Source organism: Marmota marmota, unplaced genomic scaffold (genome assembly GCF_001458135.2).
Source record: "Marmota marmota marmota unplaced genomic scaffold, marMar, whole genome shotgun sequence".
Lineage (NCBI taxonomy): Eukaryota > Metazoa > Chordata > Mammalia > Rodentia > Sciuridae > Marmota > Marmota marmota.
The window spans coordinates 48,204,714-48,224,849 of record NW_025999977.1 but is presented as its reverse complement, the minus strand read 5'-3'; the positions used below and the strand labels follow the sequence as shown (position 1 = coordinate 48,224,849).

General features: G+C 38.3%; 2 protein-coding genes across 2 annotated transcripts in view; one reads left to right on the top strand and one right to left on the bottom strand.

The window, feature by feature from the left end:
• Positions 1 to 20,136, bottom strand: part of Rad51ap2 (RAD51 associated protein 2) — a 55,360-nt gene that overhangs the window by 21,139 nt on the left and 14,085 nt on the right. Inside the window, 1 exon segment of the mRNA XM_015479435.2 lies at positions 2,994 to 3,229. Within this exon segment, the coding sequence (XP_015334921.2) occupies positions 2,994 to 3,229 (236 nt within the window).
• The window catches only part of Vsnl1 (visinin like 1), a 102,036-nt gene continuing 86,700 nt past the window's right edge, over positions 4,801 to 20,136 (top strand). Inside the window, exon 1 of the mRNA XM_015479955.2 lies at positions 4,801 to 5,082. The gene's annotated coding sequence lies outside the window, so the exon portion shown is untranslated. The remainder of the gene's footprint in view (positions 5,083 to 20,136) is intronic.

Below are 20,136 nucleotides of genomic sequence, written 5' to 3'. Positions count from 1 at the left end.
TATATATATATATATATATATATATATATATATATATGTGTGTGTGTGTGTGTGTGTGTGTGTGTGTGTGTGTGTGTGTGTATCAAGAATAATTTTCTCTTCTTGAACTCTCCCTCCTTGGGATAGTAAACTTTAAAGGAGGAATACTGTAAGAACACCAAAACATGAGGGAGGTAAAAGTATAAATTCAGTTGTGAACACTTTTTTGTTAAAAAAAAAAATGTTGGTTTGGCTTTTATTGGTTGATTCCAAAGGGATGTAGAATTCTACTACTTTTATTTTTTCTTAAAATTTTTATTGTAAGATTTTATGTGGAGGTTGAGAGTCTCAGTGCAAAATCTATATTAAAGAAAATAGGTTAAAGGGAGAAAAAAGTAAGATTTGCTTTAGGCCAGAAGGGTCTTCGAAGACTCTTTTGAATCAAATGGTGTCCAAAGTATGGAGGTCTCAGGAAATGTATTCATATATTATTTGTAGTGTTTACACAATTTTTAAAAAAGAGAACAGTCTAACACTGAGAACTATCTAAAAAGTCATCAAAGAAAAGAAATGGGCATCATGTACAATACAGCATTTGTGTGTGTGTGTGTGTGTGTGTGTTTTGTTCACTATCAATAGTGATAAAAATTTTCAGCTTAAGAGGGCTGCTATAAATCCATAGGCCAGGCCCAAATGGAGGAGAGATAACAAAGTGAATAAACATTTCATTATTATTTTTATTCTTTAGGCTGCATACCACCTGCATCTGCTATGACCATTTCTGAGGTTCTAAGAAACTTCTAAGACACTCAAAATTTTGATCATGATTCATTCAATAGAGCTTTAAGAAAATTTGTTGTGAATTTTTCAAATTTCAGAGGAAACATAACTATAACTAGAGAGTATATTTCAAACTGAATTTAGATCCAATCATAGATTGCACAGCACAGCCAAATCAGAGATGGACTGAGAAAAATGATCAACTAGATCTATTAAAATTATAACTTAATTACTCCTCCCCTGCACATACAGGCATGGAACACTGACTCTATAGGAATCACTGCTTCATGGTCTTGCATTTTTTTTTTACTTATTTTAATAAAACACAGTAGAAGGAATACAAAATGCATACAATGAAATATGTCAGAAAAACAGTGGTAGGATTTTATTCTAAGAAATAACTTCTTATTTGACTTTAAGGAATTAATTTTGTTGGTGTATGTGTATATTTTAAAATAGAATAAAAAGTCAGGATAAATATAAGGGTCTTACATAATACCTGTCCTCTATAAAGATTAATACCCTTAGATTTTAAAATAAAGTAACTTTATACATACAATAAAATTAGCATAACTATTATTTATGAATGTAAACAAATATAAATCCATTTATTAATTTCCTGCAACAATGACTTTCAAAAACTTACTTTTCTTCCAATTTTCTACATACTCCCATGCCTTATGTTCCAGCCTTCTTGGCTCATATATGTTATACACAAATATTTCAAATAAATAATATTACAATGAGCTCAGAGGGCCATAAGCTTAGACCTGTTCTATTCTGGCATTTCACACTTCCACCATCCTACTCAGTTTTCAACTTGTTCTTGCCACAATTAAAGCAGGAGGGGAATATTACATAGAGTTGTGTACACCTAAAAAGTTATTCTTGGTTCCATTGTTTGTTTCATTGAATTTGGGAAGTGGAAGTAAGACTGAAATCTTCTGAAAGAATATAATTTGCTGTTGTGAAAAGATACAATGTTTCAGTTAGACAATAGGAATAAAGGAGAAATCGATTAATACCCTGAGTCAATCGTTCCACCTTTTATATATATAACATGGCATCACTTTGTACCTCATAAACAAATATATTATAATTTGCCACTATCCAATAAGAAGTTTTTAAAGAATCTATCTTGCAACTGAAGAAAAGAAAGGGACTCTCAGTTGGTTCTGGTCAGTTGATTCTATCTAGCACTACTGAAATAATAACCATCTCTCTACAGTATCTTTAGGAACTCTTTTACTGCCCCTAACCCACTCCACTCCTACCCCTCCGCCAAATTCCCAGGTTGTGAAAGCTGACAGGGTCTTTTGTGATGTTAGGGTATTAGCCTTAGGTAATTGGCCCTAGATGTCCAACTGTTAGAGCTGATGGCATTCTTTATTCAACAGGTGCAGTACTCCTGTCCCCTTACCCTTGGGCATAAAAGATTGTTGGGTGAGGTGTCTCTCCTCTTCTGTGATTACTGGAGACCTCTGCAACTGCCTAGTGAGGAGAGCAAGAGAGGGCTCCCTCACTTTTTAGTTTTCCTACGACATTTTTTCTCTCAAAGTTCATTCCATAATTCTAAGAGGTGAATTTGCTTTCTGTAATTTAAACATTAATTCCTTAGTTGTCTCTTAGAACTGGCTTCCATACTATGATTTTGTGCTGCATATAAAATTCAACTAAAGAGAATTTTTTAAAAAATTAAACAATATCAGAAGCTTAAGAAGATAAAGCTACATAATAACTGGAGATTAAAAATTAAGATATCGCATTTAGGACGCCAAACAACGCTGCTATACAAATGGAATTTTTAAAAATACAGTTGCCTGTCCACTTAGACACAGCTGCTTCATAACAGCGCACTCGTCTAAATCACATCCACCCAATAACAGAGCACAGTTTAAAGTATCAGGATATAAATATTTTTTCCTAAACACAAGTTGAAAATAAGTTATCTAAAATCGAGTATTGCCACGGAAGAGTCCTCCAGAGTGCAATAAATAGGTACATTGTGTAGAAGTGAAGAAATGGCATCATGACCCTTTGGGTGGATGCAGAGTGCACTGCGGAGGCTGCTCTCCAGAGAGAAACCAGAGAACCAAGCAGAAGATGCTTTAGTCGGGGAAATCGACAAAAAATGGGAAATTACTTTGAAAGCCTTAGTCTTTAGGACTAACAAAAGCGATTCTTCCAGAATTGACTTTGTCCCCGCCCCATCCTGGAAAACATAAAGAAATTGCCTGGCCCCGGAGCCCCGCTGCGCAGTGCGCACTGCGGCCCAGGAGCGCCGGGCTGGAGCCCGCCCGACTCAAAACGTGCTCGGCTGCCGCAGCGCGTGGCGTCCGCACGGCTCCGGAATCCAGGTTTCCGGGGTCACCAGCATTGGGAGGAATTGCCCCGCCTGGAAGGGACGGCCGGAGGGGTGTCCCGGGAGTCCCGTGAACGCGCTCTCCCTCGCGCAGCCTTCCCAAGGCGTCTGGCCGGGGAAAGCACGTTCCTAAGCTCCCAGCTGGAAGGCTGGCTTTGAACGTGGCTTAACTTCACCGCCTGAGACCTCACCTAGCACGAACCTTCGTTTGCCAAAGACTCGTGGGGTAGTTTTTCTGGGTCCCGGGTTAAGTAACCTTAAGTGCGTTCAAAATTGGATTCCCCTTTTGGAACCAGGAGCAGTTGCCTCTTGGCAACGGAGATTAGTCAGTGTAGAGCCCGTTTGCCACGGGAGGCGCTCTTGATGTCCGCAGCACAGAAAGGTCAACGCTGCAGTTTTCCTAAACGTGGAAAGATGGTGGAAGACACTCTGCAATCACTGCTTAAGAAAAATGTTGATCTTCATTGTTCTCCCCGAACTTCTCTTCCTTGAAAATAAAACTCCCACCTAAATGTGAAACCCAGAAGTGACTTTTGTTAACTGCATTTATTCCTAAAGCAGAGGACAGTGCCTTTTAATATAGTAGGTGGTTCAATGAATAATTGTTGAACAGATGCAATTGGGGAAAGTGATCAGGTTAGGAACATCTGAGAAATCTTTCCAGGTAGGGAGGGACCAATACTTTCTGAACACTAATCATTGCCAAGTCTTCTAGGCTTTGGCAGGCCTGTTGGGGTGCAGGGCAGGGCTGGCAAAAAGTTGTAGATCTTCAAGGGCACAAAGGGGGCTTTATAAATAGCCTAGTCCGAGGCCTGAGCCCTCAAGCCAGTATTCCCAGAATGACTCATTCTTTTCCCTCCACTCTCCCACTCCTCAAAAAAAAAAAAAAAAAAAAAAAAAAAAAAANAAGAAAGAAAGAAAAAAAAAAAAAAAGAAAGAAAGAAAGAAAGAAAGAAAGAAAGAAAGAAAGAAAGAAAGAAAGATATTCAATAAACATTTATTTTACGTATACAGAAGATGCTTATTAAGCTTTTGTAGATTGCATGACTTTTCCAAGGCACGCTGGCCAAGAAGCCTTGGGCCCAGCTTCCTGCAATACACATTTTTCCTTCACGGTTCTGAACTGGCACCCTGTGCTAGCTGAGCCAACTCCTAGTACTTTTAGCGTAAGACCTCGCTCGAATGAAATGGCCCACGGCAAAATGAAAAGTATAGTCCTTCTTTCACTGAGTCAGGTAGACATGCTCACAGCTTTCAGAGTAAGCTTTCTTGTAATATTTCTGCAGTTTTCTCATTCACCTCACAGGCTGACAAAAGGTAGACGAGAGGCAGGCTAGGGCTGGGAGCAGCAGGAAAAGCGGGCTCCACGTGTCCCATCTTGGCCTCAGCCAGTCACCAGGGTCGTAACCGCAAGGTGTGGTGATCTCAACCCGCCGTCCCTGGTTCCGGTCCAGGTACAGGCTGCTGCGGTGGGGTTTCCAATCTACCTTCCTTTTGAGTTTCTGCTAAAATCTGGAGACTGGGAATCCACCCGCGGAAACTCCGAGCCCCTCTAACTGAGCATGCGCCATCGCCTGGCGGCTTTTGGTCACAGGCTCCCAGGCTCTCCAAGCTGGGCTGCGGAGCAAGGGGAGGAGAGAGAAGAGGAAAGAGGAGGGGGTACCTGGGGAGGCGGAGGCTCGCGCGCCTGCGCATCCAGCTCCAGGGACCCTAGGTTTTCTATGGGATTCCCAATCTGCAGCAGAGATTCACCGGAGCGTGGTGCGGCGGTGGCTGGGCTTGCAAGGCGCGATCCGACAGGGATTTCAGCAGCCCAGAGCTCCGAGAAAAAGAGAGAGAAGGAGAGAACCACACACCGAGACGGCTTAACCGTTTACCTGAATTAAATATATATATATATTTTAAAAAGAACTGTTGAGTTTTATCATTTTCGTTAAGTGACCGTGCGCAGCGCTATAACTGTAAGTGGAAAATACAATCTTCCTTGCATTTCTGCATGTGTAGCACAGCCAATTGTCAGGGAGATGCTTGGCTATTGTCACATACTTTGCTTTGCATAAATTCGTTTAAATGCATGGTGACAATTGCCTTGGTTAATGTTGTCGAACAGAATGTGCTGTTAGTCCATGGGGGACCTTTGGGATTACTGGGGGTGGTGGGGAGAGGAGTGTTTATATGCGGCGTGTTTCGGGAATTGTCTTAAGCTAGATTTAAGATAGGTGAACCGAGATTCATTTTTAGTTTCAGTCTATAAATAGGCGGATTTCCATAGGCAGATTTAAGTACCTAATTGACGGACCATGAAGTTTTCCGGTTGCTGATAAAACTATTGAGCGGTTGCAGTCAAGTACCAACCTGTCATCCGTGGGGTTGGTGCACCATTTTTCCTCACCGTGAAAAAGCAGCAAAGGTGTTTGATAAGTAAAACTGAGTGGATGAGATTGGTATGACCATCTGGGTTGATTGCTAAGCGGAATGTTTAAAACCCAAGGAGTTGGGCGCAAAATAAGCACATTTCTCTTAGTACTTAGAACTGAGTAATTTTTTTGGTTTTATTTTTCCTCACAATGGTGAATAGGGATGGGAGGGTGGCGGAAGAAAGCTGTTTTACTGCACTGTCGATTTTGAACCGAATCTGAGAATCAGAGTTGCTGAATGGGGACTATCAGCCCCAAACTAGTTACCTGCCTTTGCATTCCGTCTGTGCCTTCTGGAATGCAGGTTGAGAAATGCAAGCCCAGATGTTACATTTGGTGGTGTTTCTTTAAAGGAGAAAAGGTCGTTTTGCGTTTTGAGTTTAAATGGGTTGTTCCTTGCCCAGAAGTGGAAGAAGGGTCTTTGCAAGGTCAAACCCCATGTGGAAATCAGATTGCTGAATACTCTCCTCGGTGTAAGGGGGCAAGGAATGGAGATGCTCCTTATCGTGGAGGAGATGAGATGGTGAGAGCACAATACTGCATGGATCAGTGCCCTGCCAGATGCTGGAATGGGAATCCATTTTTCTAGAGTTGTCCTCCTGTCAGTATTTTGGGGACTAAAATGGAATGAAAATGCTGATGGGTGTGGAAAGCACAAAGTATACACTCTGTGTCACTTTCCACTTGAAGGCAAGAGAAGCTGTGAGATCTATTTCTATACATTTTTTTTTATTTAAAGGAATTTCAGGTTGAGCTAAATTTCAAAATGAAACTCTTGTGAAGACACATTTTACTCCCACCGTAATTTAAACTGCCAACATTTGTGTGTGGTGTGCATGTGAGTACCGCATCACGGTGTGCCTAGCTCATGAATGTGCTCTCATGGAGCCTTGGTGTCTAATAACCTCAGGAAATGCTGCACTGAAGCAGGTCGGCAGAGCGGCGTGAGACATGCAGGCAAGAGAAGAGCAGGGCAGTGTGTCTGGATTTCCACAGAAAAGCAGATCCAATCTCTCCGGTGGAATTACATAAATTTTTCCCCAACTAGGGGGCCTCATTATAACCCTCTTTGGCCCTTTGATCAGTCCAAGTATTTCCAAACCCTCAAGGGAATTTATAATTTATTGAAATGGATGAAACCTGAAATTGGAAATTAGAGAATAACCTCTCCTTGGAAATCAAAGTATACATCATCCTGCCTTCTCTATTCCTTCCTCCTTTACTCCAGAGGAGGAGGACCAATCTATTGTCACAATTGAGCCATACTCCTTTGTCATCCCTGAGAGTTGGCATTGGTTCAATGAATGGTGCAGGTATTGCTCTGCATTGATAAATGGGTGGTAGAGAAAAAGGGGAAATCAGGTATTAAAGCTCTTAGGTATTTGGTCTCAGATTCACTGGATCATAGGCTAACATTCTAGAGGGTCAGATCAAGCACAGACCTTGTAAAACATCTAGTCCGAACCCCTTGTTTACAAACAAGGAAACTGAGGCTTAGAACCTTGGAGCTATAGAAAAGTCAATTGACTTCTAGTCTGTGGACTACACAACTAAAAAGTAATGTTGAGTGGAGATGTTCCCTCTCTCTTCAGTTTTCAGCATCCTGAGTGACTTTGCTGCAGTCTTCAGATAAATGTCTGCTTCTTAGCACATCTTGTGAAATAGTCTCCAGGGGGTCCTTTTACACCCTTTCTCTTTACTTCTCTTTTCCTTGTAAGCTTTCTTTCTCTTTTCCATTGCCCCTCACCTCTAATATACCCACCTCATTGGATTTTTAGTCTACCCTTCCTGGCCTCCTCTGCTTCTCTGTCAATTTGGGGGGGATCTGTACAGTTTGGGGGAGCACTGGCAAAACAGAAGGCATGAGCAACTCCTGTATGAGAACTGTCCAGAGCCCATTTCATCCCTCCCTGCTCTACTCCCCAGAATCCTCTGGGAATCCAGCTTTAGAGACCTTGCAGGTGCCTTCCCAAGCCCTCTGCCCATCCAGCCTCCTCCAGAATTGCTGCAGCTGTAGAAATAAGGACCTAGTGGAGTGAGGAAGCTGCAGTGTAAACACAGTGGGCTCTGCCAACTCTTCACTGGCTCCTAGAAGGCAGAACCCAAAGCCTGTCTTCAGTCTTCATGGAAATCCTCCAGATGAAACCACCTGCCGAGAAGGGGAGGGAAAGGGCCTGGAAGACTGCAGAAGGGTGCTTGGCATGGTGCTACAGAGGAGGGTGATGAAGATTTTAGACCCCTGAGAGCACTGAAAGTACACACCCAGCATTCCTTCAGGCTGCACTTTCCCTCCTCTTGCGCAGCTTTCTTCCTGACTAGCTGGACTGGGGCTGCGCAGCAGCAATGGGGCCTGCCCAGCTGCCTCCCTTCCTTCGTCCTTTCTTTTTTCTCTCCCTTCTTTTCTCCATTTCTCCCTTGCACCCATAAAAATTTCCCAAGTGCCTACACAATAAAGTTCTAGGCCTCTTAAAGATAACCTGGATTCTCAGTTCTTTCTCCAAAAATGGGATCTTCCAGGCATTTGGAAGATGGCCGCAACCACAGCAAATGTCCCCTTTAGGAAAATGCTAGCTATTCTTCTCCCAGAAATGTGGGGGCCTTAGGGGATGTGGGTGAGATGGGCAGGAGGTGAGGCCAGAGGAAGGCCACGTTGGAGTCTCTTTCTCATTTGACAGAGAGTTAAATAGTCTTGGAAGTCGTTGAGACTAAGGATACAAGATGGTGAGGGCTCAGCGTGTGCACAAGTTGGCAGTGCAACATCACCCTCTCCCTTCTTCTCAGACCTTTACTGAATTAGGATGAGCTCTGCTTGAATAGATTCTGTATGTATGTGTGTGTGTGTGTGTGTGTGTGTTTGTGTGTGTGTACATATATATTCATATATTGATATATTTATATATTTGTCATATTATTATATCACAAATAATGTTCTTGGTTAATTAGGTGATATCTAGTCTTGCCACCCCATTCCAGGCTATTCTGAACCCCAGGATTCCTCTGCAGAGACCCAGACTTGTAGCTGCTAAGTGTCCTACTTTGATTTGCTATATGTGAATCACATTGTTTAATTGATCACATGACCAGGAATGCTCTAGTGCTCCTGTATAAGAGCTTTTACATAGAATAATATAATTAGGAATATTGTCCTGGGTAAGCTACAGGCTTTTAATTTGGATTGCATAGAGATATGGATTCCAAACATGGCTGAGAATCTTCCTGGGGAGTTTCAAAATATGACATCTGACATCAATATCAAATGTGGTTTTCTAATTGATAAGATCAATATATTTTAATGTTGTTCTAAAGGTCTTTTCTTTGTATTCAGTGATTTCTATGCTCCTTGAATTAGTGATTATCTAGAAATATAGGAAGACTTTTTTTATAGAAGGGATCACATTCAACTAATCCAAGGTTTCAAAATCAACAATATCCATCTCAGTTACATATAGTAGATATGAACATTAATTTTCTTTAAGTATCTAATGATGTAGAGTTAAATTAGTGAATGATGTCTATTTCTACCCCATTGGTTAATTCACATAATTAACAGAATAGACGCACTTTTAAGTTACCAAATCATCCCTATGATACAAAAAATATATATATAATCTTTAGTGAAATGATTATCTTGAACATATATCTACAATATGAAAACACAGTCTGCAAGGGCAAAAATTTCAATAATCTTTTTCACATTTCCATATTTACACAATGTATTTTTATAGTAAAAATTTAATAATATTTACCAATTAAATGTTTGTTCTAATAAGAATCATTTGCATGTCCCTTGTTAATTATATTGACAAATCATTTCTACTAAAGCTATGCATATAATCAACATTGCTTTAAATATCCTGGTTATTAAGGAAAATGCTAAAGATTATTTTATAATTTATTTTTAGTGAAGGTATAATGCATTATATTAATGCCTTTAAAAGTAGAATATGCCTTTTCATTCCCTCATATTAGTATCCTCCCTTTTGTTTCTTAATAAGTAAAAAGATAAATTATTTTTACCTATTTACAAAAAAATTGGTATTCATAAGTCAAAGAGGAAATAGAAATCTAGACTTTGGTGGCTTTGTGTTCCACTTATTTAAATCATGGTCTCTCAAACTATGGAATTATTTTAATGTGTTCATACTGTGAAGGGACCTCAATACTTCATTTCTCATTTGCAGTTTATTTCTAAAGATGACTTATGCTTTCTTAAGTGAATCAAAATAGTTTGAGTAGCTCCCAGCTTGGTTCATTGAGAACTTCATTAAGGGAAGGATCTCAGGGATGCTTTAGAATCTAGTTAATGAATGAAACAGAAATGGAATAGCAAATTACTGAAGAATCCTCAAGGAGGTTTGACACCTTAATAATAAGGTGCCTCTGAATACATTAGAGATGTTCTATAACCTTATCAGCTAACTTAAAGCACACAAATTGGGTAACTTTATGATTCTTGGGTTTCTCTGGATTTCTCCATGGCCTTACTTCACTGCCTTCTTACCAGAGATGACCTGCTGTGCAACCACCAAGTGTTTATTTTTGTTAAAAATAAATGCATGGTATTTCCAACAACTTGTTGTATTATTTCTGGGTGAGCATTCTATTCCCTTTTTTTCTGAATTACATTAAGACATGGAGTACTCTCATTCAACAAGTGGCCTTCAATCTCAATAGTGCTATTAAAATAATTGCTGAACTCTTTATAGAAAGTGAGTTCTTTTAATTAAAAATATTTTATTTTTATGAAGTATTTCTCTTAAAAAGTGTTAACAAGCCTGTTAAATTTACTTGCAATTATTATAGATCCATAAGATAAATCCTATTTTTCTCAATTCTTACTCACATAAGTATTTTCTGAAGATAGAAATCTATCTATCTTCAATTTAAATATACTTTTTCTCTCTTACTTGGTATTTGTTTATTATCTCTTAGGTTCTGAAAGACTATGAACTTTTGGAGAGCTGTGTATAAACAGATTTTTTTGCAAATCATTAACATGTTAAATGTGCTTTGAAGCCCAGATGATTTTTTAATGCAAATAACCAGATCTTAATATTTCTATCCTCTTATATTTCAGAATTTTTTTGTAGTTTATTTTTTAAAGTAGTAAACTGTGGTACTCCAGGATTACCTTGTGTTTAATATTTTGTATTTGTTGTATTAATTTGTGATGAATGTGTTCTTTCTGATTTCTTGAAATCCAATCTTAAATTTTGAATAAAATGTCTGCTAGGAGACTCATTAAACATTATCAATAGAATTGAAATGCTTACTAATATGATATTTTTATTTTGAAAATATCAAGTAATGCTGTACAATTCTGTCTTTGATTAACGGCTCATATTTGGTAGAATTCTTGGCATCAGATTTTATGAGTTAATGGAAAACTATCAATTTTGTTTATTCCAGAAGTTCAAGTGTTTCTGCAACTTTTACATAAAGTGCTTGGTGTTTGCTTTCTTGCTCATATGGGAAGTTTTATGAAAATTTTTAAAACGTGAAATAAATGTAATCTTTACAGATAAAATTGTTAGTTTTGCTTTAAATGATTATGGTATTCTTTCACTAGAATGAGATGAAAACCATCCATTTAATTTTTTATCTTTTTTAGTATGTGAGTGGGAAAACTCCTCATCAATATTTCAGTTGACTCAAAAAATTATGAAAGGAAATATAAACAAGAATTTTTCAAGCTAGATGCAACTAGTTAAAAATCCCCGGGTCCACAGTTTCTTAGTTCTATGAGCTTGAATAAATTGTTTAACTTCTCAGTCTCTGTTTTTATACAAATTCACAACATTCTTGAACAGAAAATAGATTATATATGTAAAGAATATAATGTCTTATTATTGAAAATGTGTAATAAATGGTAGATATTCTTATGATTGTCATCCTTTTTATCAGGAACCAATGTTTCACAAACAGCTTTGATCTCAGAGATGTAGGAATCCCATTCATAATGGAACTCCTAAATAAGGAATTCAGCTTTGAAAAATGGTGGACAGTTAACAGTGCTTAACTTACCTGATGATAAAACAAATATTTATTGAGTAAGGGTGCCAAACATGTGTGGTAACTGTAGAACATTAAATAAGCTCCCATCCCAGCCCTCAAGAAATTTATGCCTAAAGGGGAAGACAGATAAATGCAGTGCAGTTAGTCAAGTGAATTTAAAAAGGCATTATGGATACGTAGAAGGGAGAATTTGGGTAAGAAATAAATAACTACAGTGAAACCTGAAGCTTCCTATTTCTCCTACTACTTCCTTAAACACACCCCTTTCCATTCTACCTTTATTGTCACCATCCTGCCATACAATTGGGAACAACAGACTATGGAACTGAAAGGACATTTTTTTTTTCCTTATTGAATGTATTTTAAGGTTAACTATGGATTATTGCTCAATGTCATTAGTTGGCATATTCCCCATCCCCATAGTTGATCACTGAATTTCAATAAAAACATTTGAAGAGCGCTGCCTTTTTAAAAGGTTAAATATTATACTCTAATACTTCTATCATGAATACCTTCCAAAAAAGGGATTTCTATCTGATACTCTCCACACCTCCCCTATTATTCTAGCTCATTTCATGACTAATCTTTCAATGTGTGTCTGTGGGAGGAGCCTTCTCTGATCTACGAATTCATTCTTTTCTCCCAGGGCTTTTACAAAGAAAATATACCTCCTAACAGCTCTTTTGTGTCTAGTCCCTGCATATACACACACACACACACACACACACACACACACACACACCAAATCCAAAATGGCCTCACTGTCTTTAACTCTTCAAAGAGCCTTTTCACTTCCCCTCAGAATTTTTTTCCCTCTCCCTCTATTTCTTCTTCCATTTGTTGGGGTACATTTTTTCAAGTACATTTTTGTCTGTGAACCAAAGGAGCATCCTTTGTTCCTTTGGAAGTCCTTGAAACTTTCACCTAAGTTCTGAGTATGTAGTAGGAGGGGTCGTAGATGATTCACAGAATTGGGTAGGATTTTTAAATTTCTCTTGAGTTAATTTTCTTAGCTGTGAAGTGAGGATAAAATACAACCTTACAGGGTGACAAAGACTTAACATAGCAATGTATACATAGCACTTAAAAGAGCTTAGCACAAAGTAAATAATCTTCCTCCCCCTGCAGACCTCCTTCTCTCCTTCCATCTCTTCTCTGTTGTGCCCATCCTCTCAGTCTGCATTTCATCATTTTCCTACTCTAGCTGTTGAACTGTTCTGTATATTTGTCCTAATAGGCTGATAGTGAAATAATAGCCAATACACACATTTCTGTGTAGCATGACGACTGTGGTCCTAGAAAAGGTGTGCTAACTGAATCAACAGCTTAGAGCTGTTTTCTTGCTTCTGTTTAGAAAAGCCCTTTCATTGATTTAAGACATGTCTCCTACCAAAGTTTCCAGAGCTTCCAGAGCTTCCAGGTCAGTCGATGAACAATCCTCTCCCACTCTAGTGACTGTATGATGCATACCATCACTAAAATCAGAGGACATCTGTCAGCCCTTAATTGCCTTCTGATCTTTATCCTGTCTTTCCCTTCCATTTCAGCCATGTGACTTTGGCCCCTGTAAAAACATTCCAGCAGTCATCATGCTTCACCTCTTGTGCCAGCTCTGGCACTGTGACTTGCATGCCTTTTGTCCATCAAATAACATCCAAAAAAAAAAAAATGTGAAAGGGAGGCCATAGTAGCATACTCAACAGTGTTACAGAAGATGTTCAGTCAGGATCATCCTGTGAGAGCCTTCACTAAGGGCAGGTAATATTAATAATGTCTGAGTGGCCCTGGGGTCAAGTCCACTGTGTCTGTTTAGCCTTGTTTGACTTTAATTGCACAGGAACTATGTTAAAATATAGTTATTAACATTTCATTATAGTGCTGAAAAATTCTGTTGGGAAAACTGCTTTAAAAAGACAAAAGCTGAGCTATGTAATGGAGATTCCACAAACTCTGGACTCATTAGATGTGTATTGAGGCCTCATGCTGTTCAGTCTTGAAAATTATTTCATTTCTCTAAGCTGCTGGGGAAATAAGTATGATATTACCTGCCCTGTCTAGTTAAGTTGAGTCAGTTGTGAAAGTACTCTGAGGATTGTACCACGTAAGGGTAAGAATCTTATCATTATTATCCACTAACTTTAGAATTTTAGCTTGCCCTTGATTAAAACAAAATTAATTTGAGGATCAAATTACTAATCCCATGCAAATTATTACAAGGAGGTTATTTTTGCTGAAATAAGTCCCCTATTCCCTCTCAACCCCATTCCATGTCCTAAGATAGAATGATAAATCAATGATAACTATAACCAGGTCTTCCCAATCAAATTGATTTTTTTTTGTACTGGAGAATGTACCCAGGCTTGCTTAACCACTGAGCCACATCCCCAGCCATATATATATATATATATATATACATATATTTTTTTTTTTTTTTTGAGACAGTGCCTCACTAAGTTGCTTAGAGATTTTATTTGCTAAGTTGCTAAAACTGGCTTTAAACTCTCAATCCTCCTGCCTCAGCTCCCTGAGCCACTGGAATTACAGAAATGCACTACTGTACCCGGCCTTAAAAAATTATTTTAAAATAAAAAACTCTGGAGAGAAAACCCTAAATCATTGAAGGTTTGAAACACATTGATATCATCTATATTTATCTCAGATTTTTGCATGTATTTGTAGAACTTGGCCCACAGCCATTTCTTAGTGGAGTGAGCCTGTCTCCATCTCCAGAGAGAAACCTGTGAAAAGAAAGGCAACCATGGTCATGTCTGTGTATTTATTCTAGTAGGGAAACCTTGGGAATAAGCTCTGCATCCCACCAGGGTCCAGAGGATATGAAGGTAACGTGACCTTGCACTCCTGGAATCAGCATGTGTCTACAGATCTGGATGATGTAAGGGCAGTGAAACTGTCAGGAGAAACAAAAGGACCATGTATTCGGTGTCCGCAGAGAATCTGTCTTAGGCTTTGAGCCTGCTTATGCAGGCCAACAGGGATAAATTCTCTGCAGAGACCACAGAAATCATTTATGAGCTGCCCACAGCTTGCATTATCAAAATCTGATTCTTCTCTAGGAATCCATCCTTAGCCATTTTTACCAAAAGTTCTCTCTGTCCTCTAGACACATATAAGCAGTGTATACACACCATCTCTCTTGTAAGAGTGGAAGTTCTTTGGGGGAAGAAACCGTGTTTGATCACTCCAGTGAGACTTTGCCTGTGTCCTATAGAGCCCCTTTGCCTTGCCTCCTGCCTAGAGGCAACAGGGAAAATAATGGAGAAGGGAAGCCAGGGGGACAGAGTACTCTTCTCCACTGCTAGACTGAAATCCTAGCTCAAAATTGAGCTGAAAAAAAGAGAAACTGAATTAGATACATAGTAGGACTTTATATTTAAATTAAACTGAATGTTTTATGATGGAGGGGAAAAAAACAGCTGAAAATATATATATGTGACAGATATATCATCCTAGGATGGGAAAGGGAGCCGTAGTAGAAGATTGAGGGGAACAAAGCAGGCTAAAGCTAGATGGCCAACCCACTCGATTAAACTGCTTTTTTAAGGAGCAAAATGAGATGGAATATGGATGGTTCAATTTTAAAATAAGAGGCTTTGGCAAGAATTGCTGGGGTGGATACTAGAAAGAACTTGTTGTGAGCTAGGAGCAGATAGGAGAAAGGGATCTGGATTCAGGCTACCAAGAACACAGGAAAACAGGAAAGGTGAAGTCTTCCAACGAGTGCTCAGTAGAAGACCATGCACGTGGGGTTTGTGTAATTCTTCGTTAGTCATTAGCTAAAATTGAATTCATGTGAATGAATACTGGAAGTTCTCCCTAGGCTAAGTCTTGAGAGAAAGCAAATGAAAGCAGAAATCATTTGTAGCTTCTGATAATAATAGTAAAAACACTGTAAAAAAAAAAATGTTACACAAGCTAGCACAATGGCACATGCCTGTAATCCTAGAACTCAGGAGGCTGAGGCGGGAGCATTGCAAGTTAAAAATCAGCCTCAGCCACTTTGCAAGGCCCTAAGCAAATTAGCAAGACCCTGTTTTAAAAAAATTATTTTAAAAAAAATTTTAAGGAGTCTGGGGATGTGGCTTAGTGTTGCACACCCCTGGGTTCAATCCATGATACTGACAAAAAAAGAAAAAAGAGCTTATCAGGCAGAGGACACTGCGTTGGGTAACATTGCACCTTTACATGGTGAGTGTTTTAAGGTAAGCTTTGTTCTATAACTGAGAAATTGGACCTCAGAGAAGAATGATCTGCCCAAGGTCACACAGCTACTTGATGATAGAAGTCTTATTTAGATCCAGGATCCTTCCTCTCTACCAATCTACAACCAAGCAAACAGGGCTTTAAAAAAGATTACATGGAAAGCATATATCTTTGGAGAAAGAATGCAATGGACTTCAGTATACACATCAGCCAGCTTTAACTGAGGCCACTGTGTTTTAACTTCTGTCCCCTTTCTTCTCCCTCATAGTGGGTTAGTTGAATAAATAAGGCATTATATAACTTCACCAATAAATATTCAAATATGTATCTACAAGGACACTCTAAAATATATTCACAATACTATTAGCAGAGCAAGAAACATTTCTTAATATCATCAACTATCCAGTCAGTGTTCAAATCTCAAAAGTATTTTTATGGCTTCTGTGAGTCAGAATCCACACTAAGTTTCAGTGTCTGTGGTGGTAAACAGACAGCAGTCCATTTTAGCCAGGACAGGAGCTCTTCTCATTGGAGGGAAGTATGGTGTGAATAAAAGAGATGTGGATTTACAGTCAGGGCCAGTCACTCTAAACAAGTTGTCTAAACTTTGGAAAATGAAAATTATACCCCTGCACTTGAAAGGATCAACACAATCCATTTGAAGGTGCTTAGAACATTGTGTGGCACGTACAAAGTCTTAATGAATGTTAGTTTCCTTTCTTAAAAAGAAAAGCAGAAAAGGAAAAGGGAAAAGTGGAGTCAGAGGCCAAGAAGCTTGAGGAAACTTCTTGGAGTGCTTTGGCTACGGGTCCCTGGAGAACATTCTCATTTGTTTCTGGATGGAAATTTGACCATGATTGTGCCAAAGTGGCTAATGACTAATGCTTCTGAATCTTCCCCACTGACATGTTTTAGTTCCCATACAGGAGGGAGGCAAATCTGTGACTTCAAAATTATGTTAAATTTAGAAAAATGACAATATTATAAAATATTTTTTACTTCATGTCAATTAAAAATAATATAAAATTTAAATATGACAAATTATATTAGTAGAGGCTACTGATATGTTGCAGAGGTAACAATTTAAAAATAAACAATAAAATTAATTAATCTGATTTAGGTCTGAGTTTGCTTTTGTTCATAAATTTGGGCAAGTCACTTCATTCCTCAAAGTCTCAGTTTCTTAGAGTATAAAGTAGAAGTTCTGAATAAGAAAATCTTAATCTAAAGATCAGACATCAGCAACATGGGAAATTTTTAAAAAATTTCTTATATATTAATAAAAACAAAATCTGAATTCTTACTCTACTGTTTACTTGAGAATGTGGCCTTTGCAAATAATTTAATCTCTCGGAGCCCCAGTCTTCTCATTTGTTAAATGTAAATTATAACCTATCTCACAAAATTGTTATGAAGATTAGAAATAACATATATTATATGCTTAGCAGAGCCTTAGTCCTTAATTGACAATCGATAACGATTATTATCATCATGGCTAGTTTTTAATAAAAAGAATCATATTTGTTTTACTCAAAGAGTTTACTTTTTTTAATTTTTATTCTTAAGTTTTAGGTGGTCACGAATAACTTTATTTTACATTTATGTGGTGCTGAGGATCGAACCCAGTGCCTTGAGCATGCTAGGTGAGCACTCTACCACTGAGCCACAACCCCAGCCCCTCAAAGAGTTTCTTACTTACATCAGGAATTTAAATTTATAATCAAGAAGTAGAGCTGAGCATAGCTGACAGACAATTTCTTGCATTGGACTCATCTAAAACCATTTGTTAAATTAATGGATATTCTACCTAAAATATAGGTACTTGAATTAGCACAACATACGTAAAAGTGCTCAGAGTAGAAGCATGGCAGCATCATTTTTGTGTGCTGTTTGCACCTATGGACTTAGAAAATGTAAAGTGAGCAACTTCTTCTTCTATATGTGGGACTGATTCCTAAAATACCACCAGGGGTTGCTGGCAAAGAGTACACCATTTTCTGTGACAGGTGTATGGGGTTGTACACATGAGTGGAGACTCATTGGAAGATTGTATCATAGAAGGATATTTAAAAGTCCATACATTATTCCAGCTAGCATCTTTGAGTCATTCTGATTGGTTCCTGTGGACTAAGAAGGAAGCCTTCTTTCTGAATTTGGATTGAGCATGGACACCATGGTTTTTTATCATGGTGGTTGAGATTGCTTCATTATAAAACTGAGGCTTCCTGGTTATCTAAAATTAGACGGAAGGACACAATTATTCTTCTTAAGTGAAGGAGATAGAGATGTTTTTTTCTTTCAGAAGACTTTTTTCTAGATTTACAAACTCTTAAAAAAGGGCTACTCTTGGCATTCCGGGTAATTGGTTGAGCAGATAGGTGGCTTCTTCAGGTCCCTGCTATATCACAGCTTTGATGTGAGCTTCATTGAAGGCTAGGGATTTGGTCTTTTAAGTACTTGGTAATACATTCTCTGAGTAAAAAGAAAAACACTTGCTCATTGCAGAAATTGTGGAAAATGAAACAGGAAAAAAAATCACAATGTGGTTATATTTTCCATTTTGATTTCTAATTGAGACTACTTATTTCTTTAAAATCTGTGCCCTACTAACAGAAACATGATTCTTTCAATTAAAAGTCTTTACAAATGTAATTTTTAAATTCCTGAATCATAGTCCATCAGGTGTATATATTAAGTTTATTTCAGTATTTTCTTATTGTTCTACATTTTAACTTTTTAAATACCACTGAAAAGAACATATTTGTGTATATAAGCTCCAACCCCTGCCTAGACAATGTCCTTTCACACGAATTTCTTCCCATCTCCAAGAAAGTAAGTAATTTCTTCTAACCCAGTCTTGCTGCTTAGCAGCAGAGGTTTGGACTCTAGAGAAAAGCTGGCCTAAGGAGTCAGAACAGTTAGTACTTTGGGGAAAATGCATCTCAATTAGCAATTCTCAGGGTGTCTGTAAGAGCAGATGGCTGCCTTCCTCTCAGAGCCTCCGGAAAGCCTCTCTTGATCAAAACCTACCTGCAGCTGTCTGAAATCACATTACTTCTGTCATTGTTTTAGAGCAGGTGATCAGAAAGAGAACCCGGCCTAGCTGGGATCCAAGGGCACTGTGTATGGTTTTTATACATGCTTGGCCTTCACTGTCCTGACCACTACCACTGGCAGCACCACCACCAAGCTTGTCTTCATCATTCCTAGCAGAAGCCTTCCCAACCAGACTGTGAATTCCTTGAAGGTAGACCCAGCGCCACATTAATCTCTGGACCTCGGAGGGGTCTGAATACCTAACCCGTCCTCAGAGAACATGTTTATGTGCTTTAAGACAGATTTTGCTCATTTACATTTTATTTATTTATTTTTTTAAACAATCTCACTCATTTTTTTTTTTTAGAGAGAGAGAGAATTTTAATATTTATTTTTCAGTTTTCGGCGGACACAACATCTTTGTTTGTATGTGGTGCTGAGGATCGAACCCAGGCCGCACGCATGCCAGGCGAGCGCGCTACCGCTTGAGCCACATCTCCAGCCCTCATTTACATTTTAACCTGAACAAATTCATGGGGTATTTTATTCCCCCTAAAAATAAGTTTTGTTAAAAGAAGCCCACTGCAGGAGGCAGTGAATGATAAATTTCAGAGTGTAACATGTCTCCTGCCAGCCCCAAGCCCCACTTTGACAGTCCATGTCTTTAACAGATTGGATTTTTTTTTCCCACTCATACAGCAAACATCTCTTGCTCTTAGTATATGTCAGGAATTGAGCTTAGCCTCAGAGATACACAGATACTTTTTGGTTTTTTTTTGGTAAGTATTAAAATACTAATTTATTGTATTTATTTGTTCATTTTATCTATTTTAATGAATAAACAATATTGTTTTTCTTAGTTATATATAATATAATCAATGATAAAATTTGTGAGGAAATAATATATAGTTTTTTTTATTGGTTGCTCAAAACATTACAAAGCTCATGACATATCATCTTTCATACATTTGATTCGAGTAGGTTATAAACTCCCATTTTTTTTACCCCAAATACAAATTGCAGAATCACATCGGTTACACTTAAGACAGACCTCTGCCTTTAAGAAGTTCATGGTCTAAAGCAGAGGCTAAATGAAGTGGGCCAGAGTACTAAAAACAAGTATTAAAATGGTAGTATGTTGACCAAGTAGAATACCTGCTTAGTTTCTTTCCCTTTTAAAACAAGACATTAAATGAAATTGACAACATCAACACATCCATGGGTTTTATGTTGTTCCAGGTTGCTGAACACACCCTCCCCCCTAAAAAAAAAAAAAAAAAAAGGTAAAAAAGAGCTAGTAGAGAAATCATTCTTTTAAACATTGTT